A 20,806-nucleotide genomic window follows, 5' to 3' on the forward strand; every position below is an offset into this window, starting at 1 on the left:
TGATTAATATTAAATCAAATGGTTTCATTCATTCTGCCATTAGGAAATGCTTTCCTTGATAATATTCTCCTATAAGACCATGGAGTACAGTCAGTCAAGAGTGGACAATTCTTAGCCAGTGTGAGATATATATTTAGAATTTTAGACTCTTGTTGGGACATCTGACTTGAGTTCTTTATATTTTTTTACTATTTTTGTGTACTGCTGTATTCCACTATTCCCCATCAGTGGTTCAGTTGTCCACATAGCCAAGAAGCCTTATGAATCACTGTTTCTCAGCCTACCTCACAGGGTTGTTGTGAGGATAAAATAGAATCTTGCACATCATATTGATGCTTTAGATGGGAAGTATCATACATATAAAAATAGGCATAGCTACCATTCCTCTTTGAATGGAAAATGAGCTACTGAACATTGCCAGCCAGGTATGTGAAAAATATTCCAGAGAATTCCGGAAACCAGTCTTTCTTCAAGCCACATTCATCTGACAGTTCCAGAAGTTTCTCAGTAATTGTCTAAATAATTCTGATCCTAAATCAGATAGCTTGGAAGGGAGAAGAAAGGGGGATGCTAGCTTAATCTCAGATGGCAAGGGTTCAGGATGCCCCCAAGAAGGCCTTTTCTTACAATCTCAGAAGATGTGTGGTAATAGTGGTAGGAAAAGAGTTTCTCCTGATGGCTTTAATAATAACAAATGGCTAATAATAAAAGGCTTTCTCATAGCCTCAGAAACAGACCAAAAGTGAGTAGAACTGCAATTTAACTCCTGTGACCAGTCCCATCATTATGAGCTAGTTGAAGTGTCAAAACTATTACGGTGATTCAAATTTGGAAATAACTAAAGCATGCATCACCATCTCAAGAAACAGATATAGTTGGCAATTTAGTGTTGGCAGTCCACAAATTTCATTGGTTATTGATCTATTCCAGCTTCAGTTCAAGGTTTTAGCTTAAATAGTATGGGCCTGACTTTTCTTAGAGGCTATTCCTCTATGTATAAAACTGAATTTATCTACATATTTTATATTGTATATTTATTTCTTTATCTGTGCAATCTCTATTTAATTTCTAAGGCATTTCCATTCACAGAGATGCAATTGTTAAACTGTGGAATTAGTATGAGGAAGGTGTATCAGTTTTGGGTTTGAAGCTTCAATCTCAGTTTGCTTCATTTCATGGATATTTTTAATTAGGGTCTCCTAGTTGATACTTATGTTTACTGCTGTCTACTGTGTATTTTCTGATTGCTGATTGTTGTGATTTACAGTCTGTACTTTGCCTTATTTTTCTGTCATATATTTTCATCTTTGTACATCAGGTTGAAACACTGAGAAACAAATCTAAAAATTAATAAACGATATTCATCTCTTGATCCCCTTGCCTCTCCCTTTCTAATGTTTCTTCCTCTATCAAATTTAGATTGTAAGCCTTCTGGGCCTTTTACAAAAGTCATCTAGCATATAATAGTGTCATATTCTCAGATGTTCCCATTTGGATAGTCCATGATGGGACTGTAAATACTCCATAGTAGAAGTCCCCTCCCCACAAAATTTAATGACCAAATCATGTGAAAGTGGTTCTTTTTATTTTTCTCACTTAAAATCCTGTGAGGTTTTGCTAATCTTTTAAAATATTTTTTTAAGTGTGTGGGGTCCTTCAGAGATTTTATGAAGGAGGGTAATGTGTTTGTGTGTGTGTGTGTGTGTATACACACACACACACACACGTATACATACACATGTTTATCAGAGGTGGGTTCCTACCGGTTTGGCCCAATTCGGCCGAGTAGGTAGTAACTTGGACTGCCACGCCCCCAAACCAGTTCTCTTGGCAGCGCCATACATACCACCATCTTGTTTTTTGCTTATGCGCATGCGCATAAGCATTTTTTTCCTTACTGGGCATGCACACGCAGCGCGTCCCTGAGCAAACTGACAGTAGCAGCAGCCGGAACCCACCCCTGGTGTGCATGTATAATGGACAAATGATTAGGATCTCGATAGAGCTTTTTAAGATAACTGACATATATTTCACACTGAATAGAGACACTGATGTTGAATTTGAGAATTCTACTAATTAGCTTTCTTTAGAAAAGAAAATTTCTAGCCTTTTGGTTTGTTAATATATACATGTAAATATTTGAGATATGCTAGAGGGAAGATTTTCTGCATGTTATGTGGGGTTCGGATCCAAAAGCTTGCTATGTAAGCTGCATTTTATTATTCATACACAAAAGCACACATACAATCCTTTGCTGGCTCTTGTCTTTCCTAATTCTTATCTTTTCTCCTCTCCATTGTAACCTGTTCAGACAGATAATAAATCATCCACTAAGATTTCTGAGAATTTTGTAACCTTAGATAAAATTCAAATGTATTCAATGTTCTCTTATTGCCATTTTAGATATTTTGAGTATCTGCATTTTAAAAAATTTGATGTGAGCACCACATTTACAATACGTGACTTCAAGCAATATTGATTGTAATTAGTTTGAACGAAGGAGTCTCATTCAAATTCTTGTTCAAATTCTGTTCTACAAAACATAGTGAGCAATCTTATCTTGGACATTATCACTCTCCTCAGTATACTGCATTGCTCTGCCATGGAGATAAAATGCAGTAATTATATATACGCTTACATTAATTCATTCAAGATAAAAGGAGATATAAATGTGCTGAATTTTTAAAGTCCAGCAAGGTAATGTTGTATGCCAAAAGATAAGATAACCTTTCTTGTCATTTTTTTACTGTGAGCACACTGGCACGCATGAAAAATGAAATTCTGTTGCCTGCTCTCAAAAGAAATTATATATCTACTCATATACATTCATAATACACATATACGTAAGCTATATACATATATACATATATATATACCTACACCCATACATATATACATATAAATAATATATACTGTGTGTGTGTGTGTGTGTGTGTGTGTGTATGTATGTATGTATGTATGTATATATATATATATATATATATATATATATATATATATATATACACACACACACACACACACACACACACACACACACACACACACACATATATATATATATATATATATATATATATATATATATATATTAGATAGATAGATAGATAGATAGATAGATAGATAGATAGATAGATAGAGACACACACACACATACACGTGTATCAGAGGTGGGTTCCTACCGGTTTGGCCCAGTTTGGCCGAGTAGGTAGTAACTCGGACTGCCACGCCCCCAAACTGGTTCTCTTGGCAGCGCCATACACACCACCATCTTGTTTTTTGCTTATGCGCATAAACATTTTTCATACTGGGCATGTATATGCAGGGCATCCCTGAGCAAACTGGTAGTAGCAGCAGCCGGAACCTACCCCTGGTGTGCATGTATATGTATGTATATATGTATATATAACTGTCCGTGTCTTATAATGAAATGTAGTTATTACCTTGAAATCTGGAAAGATAAAACAGCAGAAAATAAAGAGTTAATGGAAAGATAATAATTTGTCTTCTTGCCAATTATTTGGCATTGTTTTAAATATAAGTTGTGATAGATCAAAGTATACTGTAGAGAATTGAACTAATTGATCTACAGGGAATTATTCAGCTCGGAGATTCTAAGCCTTTGAAACAAAATTGTTGCCCTTCAGATGCATCAGAAATAAATATCCATAATTGCTAAATGTGTGCTCAGATTATAGATGGGGAACACTACTTAATAAATTGAGCCCCAAACATCCCCTCCACACAAAATATAATCTAGTTTGTCACTATTTTTACTCTACTGTTACTCTATTGCTTATTATGCAAAATAAAGCTAGACTTTTTTTCCTCTTTAAAATAAATAAATAAATGCAGGTTTGGACACAGCTTTATTCTGTCCAAATCTGCTTATATTGTTATATTTACAATTTGCTTAAAATAAAGAAGCTTGATTTTCTAAATTCTGCTCCTTGTCCTTCACATATTTATAATTTAAAGTCCTGTCCTGACTTTTGTTATCTGGTCAGGGCCAACAATAGCTTTCTTGATGGTGATTACCACTGTTTTTTAAAAAGGAAGCAAAAACTAAGCCAAGGCTACCTATCACATTGCTGCTCTTACCTCAGAAAATCCTCACAAGGAGGTGAGTGGGGCAAAAAAACAAGCCATTTTTGCATTCTGGAGTTCGCAAAGTGAAAAAATATTTTCAGGCTTACAGATGTTAAAGGCAAATGTTTAAGCTTCTTTGAAACTTTTGAAATCTCTCAAAGTTAGCCAGCTGATGGAGAGCAGCTGTGAACATGCTAAACAGTTTTATGGGGAGAGCTAACATCCCATTCCCATGCCGCAATCAATGAAAGTAAAGCCTCTATTGTCTATACTACTGTATTTAAAAAATTGGATTGGGTTTTTGAATTTTTCTTGTTCTTGAATCTTCTGTTGGCATCTTGAAAAGGTTGCTTAAGTATATTAGTTTGGTTTTATGGCATTTTTTGTTCTTTTAAGCCACTTTGTGCTCCTTATGTCTAAAGTAAATGTATAATAATTGTTCTATCTCTCTCTCCCCCCCCCTCTCCTCCCTCCCTCCCTCTCCCTACAAACATACATACCCATGTGCACACATGAAAACATATTTAATAGACAATGTTGTTTACTATGTATCTCCCCTAAAACTGCTCTCAGAATGTATTGTGTGATGTTCATTTATTTTGTCCTGCTTTATGGATCCGTTAGTAGTTTGGAGAAAGGAAATAAAAAAGGAAAGAAATAAAAAGTGTTTGACTCTTAAAAAATTAGGAATTCTTTTACATAAATCTTCAAAGTATAATGGACATGGAAGTTACCCTGGCCTGGAAATATGTTCACTGGCAAATCAGATTTATCAAATAAAATATTATCCTATTATCTGCAGGAAGAAACTTTGAGGAAGAGAAAACTCCCAGTTGTAAGTTCAGTAGTCAAAGTGAAACGGTTCAGTAATGATGGAGAGGAAGAAGAAGAGGAAGATGACTACAGTCTACGACTGGGAGGCATCTCCAGCAGTGTCTCTGTGCCTGCAAAACCTGAAAGAAGGTAGTGATCTCTTTTAAAAAAAAATACATATTTTCTAATTATACTACCATTTATATAACCGGTAGCTTTATTTTAGACAGGAATAAAGTCAAGGCAGGCCTCTGGTATGATCCTGTAGGGCACATCTGGATTCATATATTCTGGTTCAGGAGAAAGCAGGTGTCCACCTATACTGGAATTTGCTGGTAATAGTTTTGAGGCTCAGTTTACAAAGTGGCTGGAAAATGTAGCACCTTTTGCAAGGTTGAGAGAGATGCACAGATGAATAGGCGTATATCCATGAGGAGAAAAAGTGGTCATCATTTAGCCACCATTGAGTTGGGTGACTATTAATGTATCTTCCTGGATTTCAATCCTTTAAAAAAAAATGAAATGTGGCTAAAATTAAATATATAATAAAAATAGAAATATTAATTTAACATCCTTGTATCTGTTTTATTTTGATCATCTAGACCTTCACTGCCACCTTCCAAACAAGCTAATAAGAATTTAATATTGAAAGCTATATCTGAAGCTCAGGAATCAGTGACAAAGACAACTAATTATGCTACAGGTAGATCAATTTGTTAATGATTTCTATGCAAGTGTGAATGTAGAATGATACTTTGCACATCTGGTGAAAAGGTAACAGAGCAAAATGAGTTCATTTTGATTTATAGTGATGCAGGCTTTTTGCTGCAGCAGATTAACGTGACTATCCTTTTGAATTTTCCCTTATCCTTTATCCATAATAGCCCTTTTACAAGCAAAAATGTGCATGAAACCATGTGCTTATAAGTTGGCATAAAACAAATGGGAGCAAAACAAGACTTGTTACATGGAAACAACGGTTCTAGTTTGTTTATAAAATAGATTAATAGAACACATTTTTTCAGAAATGTAATTAAGTATAAGCTTATGAAACATATTGATTTTTTCCCAGATTCTTTGGTCAGAAAAATTAAATTATTACACATTGTTTAAGCGTTGTTTAAACTAAACTATTACAAATTTGATATATAAGTTTCCAGTGCTGATTTATTTTCAGATCTTCAATATATAATTTATACATTGGTTGTCTGTCTTCCACTTTTGACCAAAGATTTTCAAAAGTTACTTGCAGTTTAAAGAACTACATTGCAGTGGTAAAGATAATTAAGGTTGTCTAGACTCTAGACTCTAGAGGAAAGGCCTCTGAGGCCTTTGGAAAGAAGGGAACTTAAGGAAGCAGTTGTTGTAATCACCTATCCTGAACAACTCACCTATATCTTTCTCCAGGCAACAGATTCACTGTTTATTTGTTAGAAGCTTATGACAAGGATGACTGAGTTTCTCATGGCCATGTTTTTAGTGCTGCAAACCGACTGGGAGATTTTTCTTTTTCTTTTCCACTTGTTATATTTTTTTATTTTCTTTCTTTTTTATTACCTTTTTTCACCAGCTGTGAGCCTGCCAGGGTTGGGGTGAATACTAAGGGGTCATTAAGGAGTCTTACTAACTGACCTTGGTAAGAAGTTCTCAAAACCAGACTTAAGTCTGTTTGGACCTAATATAACCTCTCTTAAGTTAGTAAAGCAGAATATTTCTACAAAGGTTATCTCCCCTAACCATAAATCACTTAGGATGCTGTGTGAACAGTAATCCCTGCCTGCTTAGCCAATAATAGCAATAGCACTTAGACTAATATACATCTTCATAGTGCTTTTTACAGCCCTTTCTAAGCGGTTTACAGAGTCAGCATATTTCTCCCAACAATCTGGATCCTCATTTTACCCACCTCGGAAGGATGGAAGGCTGACTCAATAATGAAGGATCCTGGGTCAAAATTGCAAATTACCTGAATGATTCCATAGCACAATGTGTATGTGCACATTGGATCCAAGAGCCAAGGTGGCGCAGTGGTTAAATGCAGCACTGCAGGCTACTGCTAGATCAGCAGGTCAGCGGTTCAAATCTCACCGGCTCAGGGTTGACTCAGCCTTCCATCCTTCCGAGGTGGGTAAAATGAGGACCCAGATTGTTGGGGGCAATATGCTGACTCTCTGTAAACCGCTTAGAGAGGCCTGAAAGGCCTATGAAGTGGTATATAAGTCTACTGCTATTGCTATATTGCTATTGGATAGCCCAATCTTTTATACTAGAAATTGAAAGTATCTTGAAAATAGTAGTTTTCCTAGTTAGGAACTGTATTTTTGGGTTAAATTTAGCAGAATTTTTAGAAGATCGCATTTAGAAGAATTTGGGATAAAATCCCTGTCATTGTTTGCTTCTTTGTATAACATACTGTTTTGGTTTATGGAAAGTCCCACCAAAGCAGACAGTTCCTGTGGCTCCCAGAACTCGAACTTCCCATGAAGAAGCCGTCTTTGAAATAATTTATAGCCAGAATCAGGCAAGCAAAGTAAACACTCAGATGCAAGAAGAAGAACCAAGAGAACAGACATTAGGAAGAATTCCAGGTAATGTTGAAAATGCCACCATAGGACTCGAGTGAGCAGAAAGCTCAATTATACCTAGATAGTGAAATATTGTAGCAGAACCTTGTGTGATGCACTCTTTGAAGGAAGATATTTCAACCTTTTTTTCACATCCGGAATAATTCACATATACTCAGATAAGCACAGAAACACAGGAGATGCCAAATGGATTTTATATGTTTATTGGAGAATATAAAAGAAGCTTCTTTAGATCTCAAAAATCCATGTGATGTAGCCTGTGATTCTCATTGCAGAGCATCACTGTTCTGAGATAGTTCATCAACACAATTTTAAGACAATCCCTTTCCCATCTCCTAATAACATTTCAGAGCATGGAAATTGGGTGGGAAGGAAATTAGTTTGTATAGTATGTTAGTAGTCTCCAACCTTTTTAGCTCCATGTACTGGCAGTGGAGGAGGGGAGGGAATGGTTTCATGCATGGAATCTAATCCTGCACAAGTGCAAATAAACTTTGTGCAGTTGCCCGCTGCTTGTGTGACTCGTTTCCCAACAGGCAGCCGACCAGCACCAGTCCATGGCCTGGCAGATGGGGATCCTTGCCATATGTTTAAGGGAACCAACCTGATTCATAGGAATTGAGAGCTGGGGTTATTCCATTTTGATTATTTCTCAGTTTCTGATGTATAATTCTTGTCTTGAAAAATAAATGTAAAATATATTTATTAGGAACGGTGCATGCGAAAATAAATATTTTTGCCAGATTTATTTAAAATTATAACTTAATACAAAAGATAGATAGAATCATGTAAAGCTAAGTGGTCCAGAAATACACTGATTTGTGTGCTCTTAGTGTAAATTTGAATAATTAGCCTGCTCCATGAATTTCTCTAGTCTTTTCAAAACTTAAAAAAATCAGTGTAATGCCCTGAATTTAGTGAGATGCAGTTATGAAAATAGATATAGTGCAAGACTAGTGGCTACATTTAGCTTCCTACTAAATAAAATTTGGGAGAGATTTCATTCAAACAGTTTCATAGAGATAGATGCAGAAAATTGAATTAAATAAGTTGCCAAAAATGGGGAAAGTTACTACAGTGTTGTTCCCTAAGTTGAATTGAGGAGGAAGGAAACTTCATTTGCATTCTTAATATATTTTAGGAACCCAACAGAAGCAACTCTTTTCCCGTCTTCAGATTGAACCGGGCACAGAAAACATATTACAAAAAACTGGTTAGTTGTGGCTGGTATTTTTAAGCATTATCTTATATTTTCATATTCTTAGAAAAAACTAAAATTTATTTTCTGAATTTTTTTAGTAGATAAAAAATTCTGCTGCAGCAGAAATTGCCAATCCAACTTCTTATGAGATTTGTTGTTGTTGTTTGCAACATGTTGATACTGTTGGTCTTTGCACATGTAGCATGTGTAGACTTATTATTTCTTTCTTTAGGGCTCCTGGGTTAAGAAGCTGCCAAAGCCAGACGAAAGTATACAAACTGCAGAACCATTAGTTGTTTGAATAGCTTTGTCTGCTCAGCAGAGAGTAGTTTGCCATTTTTTTGATGATCAGTAGTCATGATTTACCTTCATTCAGTAGCTTCTTGTTTACTTTCCATTTACAATATGTTGTTGATTTCAAGACTCTATGAGACATTTGCCATTTTCTCTGGTTTAGATTATTATGACTTGGAATCAGTGATCCACACAGATACAAGATCATTTATTTTGAAGAAACCTAAGCTGTCTGAGGAGGTCACCATAGCTAGAAACTTGGAAGTGGGAAGCAGAACTGCAGATGCCTTACAGGCACTTTCAGGACGGCTCATTCAGACACGGTAAAAAACAAATCACTCCTTTTGGATAAGTAGAAGGAGAAACTTGGAAACTAGGCACTTTCATACAGCATATCTAAATACTGTAGTAAACTTGGTCTTTGCTTGCCTTAACTGTGAAAGTAGCACATTTTATATAGCGACAGAGCAGATTGTGGTAGATTTATTTCATGTTTCCTTAAGCCCCTGATTAGTCTATGCCCATGATGGCGAACCTATAGCAAACGTGCCATAGGTGACACACAGAGCCTACTCTGTGAGCATGTGTGCTGTTGCCAGCTGGTCTTTGTGGGTGCCAGAGCACTGAAAAATGGCCCGAAAGATGCCCCCAAAACAGGCCATTTTGGGGCCGTTTAAAGGGCCATTTTTAGGGAGGGTTTCAAGCGGTTTTCAGGCCATTTTGGGTCATTTTTCAGGCTGTTTTTTGCTCAAAAATAGCCAAAAAATGGCCTGAAAACGATCTAGAAAACGCCCCCCAAAACAACCAGAAAACAGGCATGCACACACCAGCCAGCTGGTCTTCGGGTTTTCAGTGCTCGGGGACGCACGAATGCGCTTGCCAGAAACCTAAAAACCAGCTGGAAAACAGCCCGAAAAATGGCCAAAAAAAAAAAAAAAAGCACATGCATGCACCAGTGAGTGATATTTGGGTTTCTGGAGCTCCGGCACACGCACACGTGTATGCACATGCACACACGCTCCAGTTTGGGCACTCGATGCTAAAAAGGTTTGCCGTCACTGGTCTATGCCAATAATTCACATACTATAGTGTATTGCACAAAATGATTGTTAGGGTCCAGAACTAAAGACTTGTGGTTGTGGCTTGTGCTCTGGATGCAATGAAATATTTTCTCTCTTAATTCTGTGGCTCAGAGGAATTTTCTGCCCAGAGACAGGTGGTTGGATAGATGCTATTCTACTCAAGAAGCATGCTCAGAACAAAATTATGAAGAGTAGATAGACTTCCTTCTTTGTACAAATTAAAGATAAGAGACCCAAATGTCATTTTCCTTTTAAGGGTGTTGTACATTTTGAGGAAAAGTGGTTTAATGTGTGAAATCTTTTAGGTCTTAAAAAGTATTTTATCAGTAATTATGTTGTATTGATTGTCATGAATTATGTTTGATTGATTATGTCATCAAGTCATCAACTTGAATTGTTGGTATCAATTACTATTCCTTTGTTTTTGTTTTAGCAACTTAAACAATTTTTATTGTTTTATTATAGAGAGCAGCTTATACTGTCAGAGAAGCCTGCTAGTCCCAAGTTTATAGTCACTTTGGATGGAGTCCCCAGCCCTCCGGGGTACTTATCTGATCAAGAAGAGGAAGAATCGAATCTTATGGAGGGAGTTAGGCCTATTCCATCCAAACCAACAGCAAACAAGGGATTAAGAAACCTTCGCACCCAACAGATGCACATTATATCCAGACAGCTGGACAGCACAGATGGTAACTCATCCTCATTGATAAGGTCTTTATGGTAACTTGGTTGCAAAATATCTTCGGGCAATTGCAAACTAAACTAGAGGCAGGGATTCAATGATTAACTTCTAAGACAAATTTCTTAGGATATATTATTTTTTTACAGAATGTTTTAAGCTAAAAAGACATAGATTGCATTCATCTACTCTGCCTGAAAGTAATTGGGAAACAGCTCTGCGGTACATGAAAAAAGAGGGATGACCTGCCCTTGCTGAAGGGAGATTGAAAGTCTAAGGCCGTTCCTGGTTTCTATATTCCTTATCTCAACAATTAAGTAGCAAGATCTTATTATTACCTAAGCTCTGGCTGTTTCTGAATGCCAGATCTGTCTGTAATAAATCTCTTCTCATTCTTAACCTCATTGTGGATGAAACACACCTTAATCTCATTGTGGAAGAAATACACCTGCTTGAATTACTGAGACCTGCACGGGCAAGGAGGCTGATATATTCATCTCAGGGTTTTGCTCAGCCAGGTTTCAGTAGTTGCAACAGCTACAAATTCATGGAGGATTGGAATATCATCAGGATTACTCTGCAGATGACAAGATACATTGTCCTGCAGATTACTAGATATGAGGTGCCATTCGTGAGTTAAGCTTTAGAGATAAACTAGGATTGCTACTGCTTACTGACTTCCCTGCTGTTCACCTTCTCTCCTAAGTTGCTTAACTGCATCATCAGGATGACACCTGCAACTCCATAGACTTCTGGCCTTGGGAGATTTCAAATTGAGTTTATTAGGCAGCAGCGATGCAGCTTATGAGTTCCATGGCCACCATGAGAGTTATGGACTTGTTCTTGGAAATCATGGGCCCAACATCCATATGTATTAGATCTGTTTTTTTTATCTGAGCCACTGAACCTGATCTGATGTGGGAGAATTCTCCAGTTCGTTTCATGGTCAGCTTACTTGAGGGAGGCTGTGATGGAATTTGTTGTTGCTATGGATCTCTGCAGGGAGGAGAGATGTATTTGATAAGGTTATATAAGTGCCTATGGTCCCTGTTGATTTCCAAAGAACACTTGGGAAGTTTTCCATTCTACTGAGTGGCTTGCTGACCCCTGGAATAAAGGGTCAATTGTGGTACCTGATAGGATTCTTCCTGAGTGGCCTCTCTGTGACTATTGAGCCAAGGAATTTCCTTAGTTTACCAAGGGAACTCCAGGTCAGGTATGGGACTGAAACTTCATTGGTGGTTCTCGTTGATGTTCTTTGGTAGAGCAAGGGAGAGAGGAATGTGACTCTTGTGATCCTGCTTGATCTCTCAGTAGTTTTTCATGTAATTGGCTATGGTATACTAGGCTAGCTTCAAGAGGTTGTGAGAGGCACTACTTTATAGTGGCTTTTTTCCCTAAGCAGTTAGTACCCTGCTTCAGGTTTCAATCACAAACAAAAGTTTGCCTAATGAGTTTGCTTTTAATAGGAACATGCAGAATAATAGTCCAAATCCAAACCAGGGTTCCAAGAGTCAGATCAGTGTTGTCAGCCATCTAGAGGTCAGAAGTTCAAGATTTCTTAAACAAACAGGGTTCATAAGAACCCTACAAAAGAGATCAGACATTGTTTCCAATAAAGATTACACCCCAGGGTTCTGAAGGAACTGGCAGATGAGATCTCAGAATCACTGAACTATATCTTTCAGAGATCCTGGAGCACCGGGGAACTGCCAGAGGACTGGAAAAGAGCTGATGTGGTTCCCATCTTCAAAAAAGTGGAAAAAAATAGATCCAGGAAACTATAGACCTATCAGCCTGACCTCAATACCAGGAAAGATTCTGGAAAAGATAATCAACCAACGAATTAGCGAACACCTAGAAGTAAACAAAGTGATAGCCAACATGGGTTTGTCAAAAACAGATCATGCCAGACTAATCTTATTGCATTCTTTGACAAAGTGATAAAATTAGTGGAACAAAGGAATGCCATCGATATAGTTTACTTGGACTTCAGTAAGGCATTTGATAAGGTAGACCATAACCTACTACAGATAAAGTAGAATAATGTGGGTTAGACAGCATCACCACCAGATGGATTTGTAACTGGCTGACCAACCGCACTCAACATGTAGTCCTCAATAGAACTGCATCTACATGGAGGAAAGTATGCAGTGGAGTACCCCAAGGCTCTGTTTTAGGTCCAGTACTCTTCAACATCTTCATCAATGATTTGGATGAGGGAATAAATGGGGAACTCATCAAATTTGCAGATGACACCAAGCTGGCAGGAATGATTTGGATAAGGGAATAAATGGGGAACTCATCAAATTTGCAGATGACACCAAGCTGGCAAGAATAGCGAACACTGCAGAAGATAACGCTTAAGATACAGAAGGATCTGGACAAACCTGAACATTGGGCACTATCTAATAAAATGAAATGCAATGGTGAAAAGAGTAAGGTTCTACATTTAGGCAAGAAAAACAAAATGCACAGGTACAGTATAGGTGGTATTGCTCAACAGTAGTAACCGTGAAAGGGATCTTGGAGTCCTAGTGGACAACCATTTAAATATGAGCTAGCAGTGTGCAGCAGCTGTCAAAAAAGCCAACACAGTTCTAGGCTACATAAACAGAGGGATAGAATCAAGATCACGTGAAATGTTAATACCACTTTATAATGCCTTAGTAAGGCCACACTTGGAATACTGCATTCAGTTTTGGTCACCACGATGTAGAAAAGATGTGGAAACTCTAGAAAGAGTGCAGAGAACAGCAACAAAGATGATTAGGGGATTGGAGACTAAAACATGAACGGTTGCAGGAATTGGATATGTCTAGTTTAATGAAAAGAAGGACTAGGGGAGACATGATAGCAATGTTCCAATGTCTCAGGGGTGGCCACAAAGAAGAGGGAGTCAAACTATTCTCCAAGGCACCTGAGGGTAGAACAAGAAGCAATGGGTGGAAACTAATCAAGGAGAGAAGCAACTTAGAATTGAGGAGAAATTTCCTGACAGTTAGAACAATTAATCAGTGGAACAGCTTGCCTCCAGAAGTTGTGAATGCCCCAACACTGGAAGTCTTTAAGATGATGTTGGATAGCCATTTGTCTGAAACGGTATAGGGTTTCCTGCCTAGGCAGGGAGTGGGGCTAGAAGACCTCCAAGATCCCCTCCAACTCTGGTATTATATTAAAACTGTCAGGTGTAGATCAGAGCTGCCTCTTAAATCAGGTTGGAGCCAGGGAGATTTACTCTTTGCTTGGCAAGAATCCTCACGGAAGTTTCTGTTCTGCTTTGTTCTCCTCTCTACTGACTGTGTATGGGGGATAGGAGGTATTACATCATCCTCATCTGACTGCTCCAGTTGTCCTGGTAGTGCATGTATTTGATCAGCCTCGTGTGATTCCTTGCCTTGGTGTCTCCTGAGACATTTCACAGGTTGAACTAGAGCAGCTTTTTCAGATTCTGACTGAGTCATGACAGACAGTTTCACTCAGTCAGTGGTAAAGGGCAGATAGAAGTCACATCTGCTAGGTTAGCCATCAGCCTGAGATGAAATTTTATCAGTGTGCAGATGGTACCTAGTCATATATCTCTACCCAATTGAGCAGGAATTGTGCCAGACCTGGCCTTATGCCTGGAACCTGTAAGGAGGTGGATAAAATGGATCCTAGCAAGATACAATATCTGTGGATTCTTAAGTCAGCTTTTTCCAGATATAGTCCATCATGTCTCTTGATAGAATTTTATTCCCCCACACCAAACTTGCTCACAATCTGGACATTCTCCTAAACTCATGTTCCCTGTTTGAACAGCTAGTAGAGATTATGGGTGTGGGGATGCACCATTACATCTTATGTATTAGTAGCAGCCATTTCTGGAACAGGAAGATTTGCTTTTGATCACTTACTCTCGTCACCTCATGGCTAGGCTAGTGTAATTTGCATGGGGCTATCCCTGACCATCATTCAGAATCTTCAGATGGTTCAGCATATAGCAACCTGAGTAATTATGTGAGTACACATCTACCATGTAACATTTGTACCACAGAGCTGTGGTGGTCAGTCAAGCATAATTCAAGATACTGGTCATCTTTAAAGCCCTATGTAGCTCAGAGCTTAAACATCTCCAAAACTACCTTTTCTGAGGGGTCATTGACGCTCTCGAAGTTGGTTCTTTTCTTGCAGATGTTTCATTACCTAATCAGTGCTGATATGCCCTGATGATGTTACCTAGTTTTGATAATTAAACGTCCAAGAAAACAACCAAGTTTAGAAAGCACCAAGGAACCCTCATTTCAAAGAGCCCCTGGTGGTGCAGTGGTTAGAAAGCAGTATTGCAAACTAACTCTGCTCACAGCCTGGAGTTTGATCCTGACAGGCTCAAGGTTGTCTCAGCCTTCTATTCTTCTGAGGTTGATAAAATGAGGACCCAGATTGTTGGGGGTAATATGCTGACATTGTAAACTGCTCACAGTGCTGTAAACCACTATGGAACAGTATAAGTGCTATTGCTATTTCGATCCTGACCTATACATATTCTCCTTTATTGATACTACCTCATCTGAAATGAAACTGTCCATCTAGTAAGATCTAGAAGGAGCCTAAACTTGAGTGAATGTCATCTATGGGGACCTTGTGTTTGAGGTTTTTCATGGATGGCTGTTGGCCTCTGTAAGCCTTAGATATTCAGATCACCATCTCCTTATTGCATTTTTGAAGACTTATGAAAACATAGTTGCTTGGAGAGACACCTGGAATTTGTTAACCTCTTGGGGCAAACCAAACAGGAATCACTACTGGATGAGTGAATTCTACTTTATTCTGGAGCTACAGTGTTGCCCACTTTAGCAAGGGCAAACTTTCCCACATACAATTACAGTGACACTTGAAAATTCTGCTTCTCAAATAGTGACACATCAGGGCCATGTTGTCTATTTTTTTATGTTACAAGTAGTCTTTGTTTAATGACCCTAATTGGTACCAGAATTTCCATTGCTAAAAGAGGTGGATGCTAGGCAAAGCACCACTTGACAAAATTGCTTAACAACAGAAGCATCAGTAGTCCAGGTTGGTCATTAGGCCACGACCTCATGCTTCTCCTGCCCCTCTCTGCTTCAATTCTCCCCACATATCTCCTCCCCATCTCTGCTCTTTTGGCCATCCTATGTTCCATCACCCTGCTGCCATCTTTGCTATCCTGTGTCTCACTGCCTTTACTGCCCTGGTTTCCACTGCCTCTGCCACCCTGCACTCCACTGATCCTTTCATCTCTGCTGCCGTGCACGCTATCATTCCACAGTGGGGCAGTGGTTAGAATGCAGTACTGCAGCTACTTCTGTTCCCTGCCGGCTACCTGCAATTTGGCAGTTCAAATCTCACCAGGCTCAAGGTTGATTTCAGCCTTCCATCCTTCCGAGGTTGGTAAAATGAGGATCCAGAGGATTGTAAAGCACTGTAAAGTAATATATGAGTTTAAGTGCTATTGCTATCATGCTTTCTTCCTCTCCACTGTATCCTTTTGTTTTGCTACTGCTATTCCCCTCTGGCCTCCATCTTCTTCCTCCCACTGCTTAAGAGGTGTGTCTGGTGTTGGCAAAGCAGCTAATGTTCATGCGAAGCTTTTTTCAAGGCAGTGAGTGAGTGAGTGAATGAATTTTACAACATGTATATAGCCGCCCATCTTTCAACCGATTCTGGCTGTTCTTGTTTTAGTCAATTTGAGAGTTATAAAAATTGCTTAGTGGCAAATGTATTTTGTCTTTGTGGCTATTTCCACTTTTCTGAATTTCATTCTAAATTGTGTATATCTAAATAGTTGTTTTGATCAAATCTCTCTTCTACAATTCAGATGTCTAACTTTGCTTCTTTGGCTATTACTCACAGTAGAGATGGAAGAAATAGGCATCTTACAAAAGATGGAGAAAGTACCCGAGCGCTGCAAATACTGGCCTGCCTGCAAAAATGGAGATGAATGTGCCTTCCATCATCCTACACAGCCATGCAAGTAAGTGGCCCTGAACCTCTCAATGGAGCGTCACCTAACTTGCCTTCCTAGCTTTCAGGTCCACAGGTTAGCGCAAAATAAGTTTGTTGCATCACCAGCACCAATTAAGAGATGTTTGCGCTAAAATTAAATTTCATTGCCATGGATCATGGCTGCAGCCAGTAGCTAAAAGGATAAACAGGATTGGGGGGAAATTGGTCATTATCTATATGTAGCTTCCAAAGTGTTATCAAGATGGTACTGAATATTTTTCATTACTAGGCATAAGCAACTTGACTTGAATTGATGGGTAATCACTACTGTGCTTGCTACATAAAGACACAAAAAGGGGGATTTGCGCTGTGTTAGTTTCCCAGTATTCCATTAGCAGAACACCTATAGCTTATACAAGGCCAAAACAAGATTGGAAATTCTGAATGTAGATTGTTAAATTCTTACCAGGAAAAGATGGATGTTTATCTATTTATGTTAGGCAAATATTGCACATTCTGGTGATTTGTTTGGTTATTTTATGCTATAGTTCTTACTCTTCATATTTAACTGAAAGTTGTGGAAAGGAGCCTAGAGCTGTGCCAAGTTCTTGAAATTTAAAAGAGAATTTTTTTCCACTTTGACTCTCCTGCATTGTGGGAAGAGTGCAGATGGAGAGAGAAACAACACTATTTTAGCAGTCAGTTCTGAATGACCCTAACTCATTTGATGGGACGCTGAATATAAGGATGAATGCCATATTTTATGGAGCTTTCAGTTAACATAAAGAATAAAGGAAAGCTATTGCCCAAGAGTTTATGGTCTAAATTTCAACAAAGAATATGTCAACTTCCATGTTGACATTCCACTACAGAGTTGGATCTCAGATTACAGTAGCTGGTTTGTGATGTGTGTATCTATTGGGTAATGTGATTTATGACATAGAGTGAGGGGAGGAAAGGAAGAAGGGCAAAGTTCAGAAGCAGATAGACAAAGCGAAAGAAATGTCTGCGAATAAGAATTGCCTAATGAAGCTGTTAATAAACCACTAGTTTCTATATAAGAGACATTGGCTCTTATTATGTGTTTGTTATGGCATCATTGGGAACCTTTACAGACAGACATTTCTTTCGCTTTGTCTATGTATTTGCACATTTCTTGCATTTCCCGAGGCGTCATGGCGTAGAATTTGGATTTGGGTAGTTTTGCCCCACGGATGATTTCAATGGCACAATCTGCCTCACGGTGGCGGGGCAGAATGTTGCACTCGGTCTCGCTGAATACTTCTGCGAGATCCTGATATTCCCCTGGGATCTGTTCAGTCTCTGGTGTGTCGTCAGATGTGGCTTCCAGATGTTCTGGTGTGCTCCTTTGTGGAGTTCCCTGCTTGGGTGGTGTTTCTGCTTGCTGGCGGAAAAGGGCTTGGGGCCCCTTTCCTATCCTAAGTCTGCAGGTACCCCCTTGCCACCAGATGATCGGTCCCCACTTGTCTAGCCAGGAGAGTCCCAGGATGACTGCATCTGTCATTTTGGGGGGCTATTATGAATTGAATTACTTCCCAGTGATCCACTAGCTCATGTCTCACTGGTTCGGTCAGGTGGGTGGCATAAGCTTCCCACATTAGGGACCCATCAACCTGTTCAAATTGGATTGGGTGGGCCAATCTTTTTGCTCTGATCCTTAGTTTCAGGACTGGTCAGGTTGATCAAGCATCTAGTGCAGCCGGAGTCTATTAGGGCTTGAAAATCACCCTGGGTTCCTGTCTTTGGGGCTGTGAAGAGTATTGGAAAAAGGAAAGAACGAATTGGTCCTCTCACCATTGGGGCATTTTTGCCCTCGTTGTCACTGTCATAGGGTTCTGGTGACTGGTTGTTGTTGCCTGGGGTCCCCCCCCCCTTCATCTAGGTGGGGAGGGACCTTTGTAGCCTGGAGGGCCTTTTGGGATGCATGGGTGGCCCGTTTATGGTTCCGTTCCAGTTGTGCCCTGGGTAGTGGCTCTGGCCTCAGCATTGGGGTTGGGGTCGTGTATGTGGATGCCATATGGCCTACTCCCCTGTAGCTGTAGCATTTCAGCGGACTTTGAGGGGGCCCACTGTGTTGCTATGGGTCCCGTTGGCTGGGCGTTTTATTAATATTTATTGCTACTCGGAACCACTCAGAGAGTCAGTTTGGGATGTCGCGGTAGGCAGTTGCTTGGGCAATCTGCTGGTCCAGACTTGTTCTGAAAAAATACACTGACAATCTGGTAAAGGGGGTAGCCTTCCAATGACTCTCCTAAATTCGCGGATGTGCTCTTTGATGGGGCAGCCCCTCTGCTTTAGGTCGCTGAGCTCATCTTCCGCATAAGGGTCCTCCACCTCAAATCTGGCCTCTAGCAGTTGTAGGAAGTCATCTACGCCTTGCCATTGGGGAGCTCTCCTCTTGTGAAGGGCTGCTAGCCATTCCCTTGCTTCTCCCTCTAGTCCCTCTTATACTTGTACTCAAATTGTTTTTGCTCGCACAGATTGCTTTTGAAAAGTGAGGGGAGCCGGATGTCATCTTCAATATTGACATTCCACGTCTGAGCTGGAACTCAGATTATAGTAGCTGGTTTGAGATGTGTGTATCTATTGGGTAATGTGATTTATGACATAGAGTGAGGGGAGGAAAGGAAGAAGGGCAAAGTTCAGAAGCAGATAGACAAAGCAAAAGAAATGTCTGTGAATAAGAATTGCCTAATGAAGCTATTAATAAATCACTAGTTTCTGCATAAGAGACATTGGGTCTTATGTGTTCATTACGGCATCGTTGGGAACCTTTACAGAATTATTAGAGAGAAGTGGGAACAGCAAGATAGATGTGTGAGAAAAAAGACTTTGGCATGATTTTTATTTGCGTAAAAGATAGGAGTTCAGATAGAAATTTTTATTCTGTCAAAGCATTTATCTTTCAGTAATCTGAACAATCAGTGATCAATCATTAATTTTTCTCCATTTCTACATTGTAAGACTGGGGTGAAAATACATAATGCTGTCATTGTATGTGAGTGTGTTTGTATTTCCCTATCAACCTATTTCTAGGGAAATGATGAATATCAAAAGGCACCGCACCCTCTTTTACACAGTTCTTACATTGAAATTTTTAGTCTTCATTTTCTTTCATTTTTCATGGTTGTGGCTGTTCAGATTAGTGATAGGTTGCCTGCTCTCTATTTCTTAATCTGGGAAATTCAATTCATTAATCATAAATGTGAAGATTCTTTTCTTTTCACACATTGGTGAAGGACCTTATGATATAATTGGGTACTTATTTATCAAATATAGAAACTGCCCATCTCCCTCACAGAGGGGATCTGGGTGGTATACAAATAATTTGAACAAAATCCAAAATCCTTGGGAATCTTTTAGGCCTTTGGCAGTTTTTGGGGGGGGACTTGGAGATTTTGCACATTCGTTCGTGCACAAATAAAACAACCAAACTAACATTTTGGTGTAACCTCTACACATGTTAATGTTTTCTGCTACTTTTTTTCTGACAAATTTTAATCAAAGTTTTTGGAGCTTGAGGTTTTTTTTTAATCCCCACTGATATCTTTCTTGGCTTGACTTGAATTTGAAAACCGTATGCTCATGTTTTATTTAAAACTGTATTCTGCATCAGTAAACATAAGCAATTTTGAAAGCGTGCATATTGGCAAGCTCGTTCTGAAGAAATAAGTATTTTACATTCAAATTTCAGAGTCTTTCCAAGCTGTAAGTTTGCTGACAAATGTTTATTCATCCATCCAAACTGTAAATATGATGCCAAATGCACCAAACCAGATTGTCCTTATACTCATGCCAGTCGACGGGCACCACAACCACCTCCTAAACAAGGTAAGATTTTCTTAATATTTTAAAAAAATGAGCTGTCTTAGAATATGCCAATGTCAGCAAACTCAAATCCAAACTCTCATAGACTTTATAACAGCTACTGGTATTGTCAAAATAAAACTGCTGCTTAAGAACAGCCACTAAATTCCAATTTGTTTGAACTATCTGGTCATATCTAGTATGGTCAAAAGGAGTGGAGGATGTGGGTCCAGTTCCAATGCCTTACTCATCAAATACTGATCATAACTTG

General features: G+C 39.0%; 1 protein-coding gene across 2 annotated transcripts in view; it reads left to right on the forward strand.

Annotated features, from left to right (window-relative positions):
• The window catches only part of ZC3H14 (zinc finger CCCH-type containing 14), a 41,407-nt gene that overhangs the window by 17,607 nt on the left and 2,994 nt on the right, over positions 1-20,806 (forward strand). Inside the window, exons 7-14 of one of the 2 annotated variants that reach the window (XM_087725299.1) lie at positions 4,892-5,052; positions 5,505-5,605; positions 7,335-7,490; positions 8,629-8,700; positions 9,146-9,305; positions 10,530-10,753; positions 16,615-16,735; positions 20,423-20,559. In XM_087725299.1, the coding sequence (XP_087581425.1) occupies positions 4,892-5,052; positions 5,505-5,605; positions 7,335-7,490; positions 8,629-8,700; positions 9,146-9,305; positions 10,530-10,753; positions 16,615-16,735; positions 20,423-20,559 (1,132 nt within the window). The remainder of the gene's footprint in view (positions 1-4,891; positions 5,053-5,504; positions 5,606-7,334; positions 7,491-8,628; positions 8,701-9,145; positions 9,306-10,529; positions 10,754-16,614; positions 16,736-20,422; positions 20,560-20,806) is intronic. The other variant, XM_087725302.1, reaches the window with a different exon arrangement.

This window comes from Thamnophis sirtalis, unplaced genomic scaffold (genome assembly GCF_051295495.1).
Source record: "Thamnophis sirtalis isolate CommonGarterSnake01/CBP01778 unplaced genomic scaffold, rThaSir2_p1.2 scaffold_1, whole genome shotgun sequence".
NCBI lineage: Eukaryota > Metazoa > Chordata > Lepidosauria > Squamata > Natricidae > Thamnophis > Thamnophis sirtalis.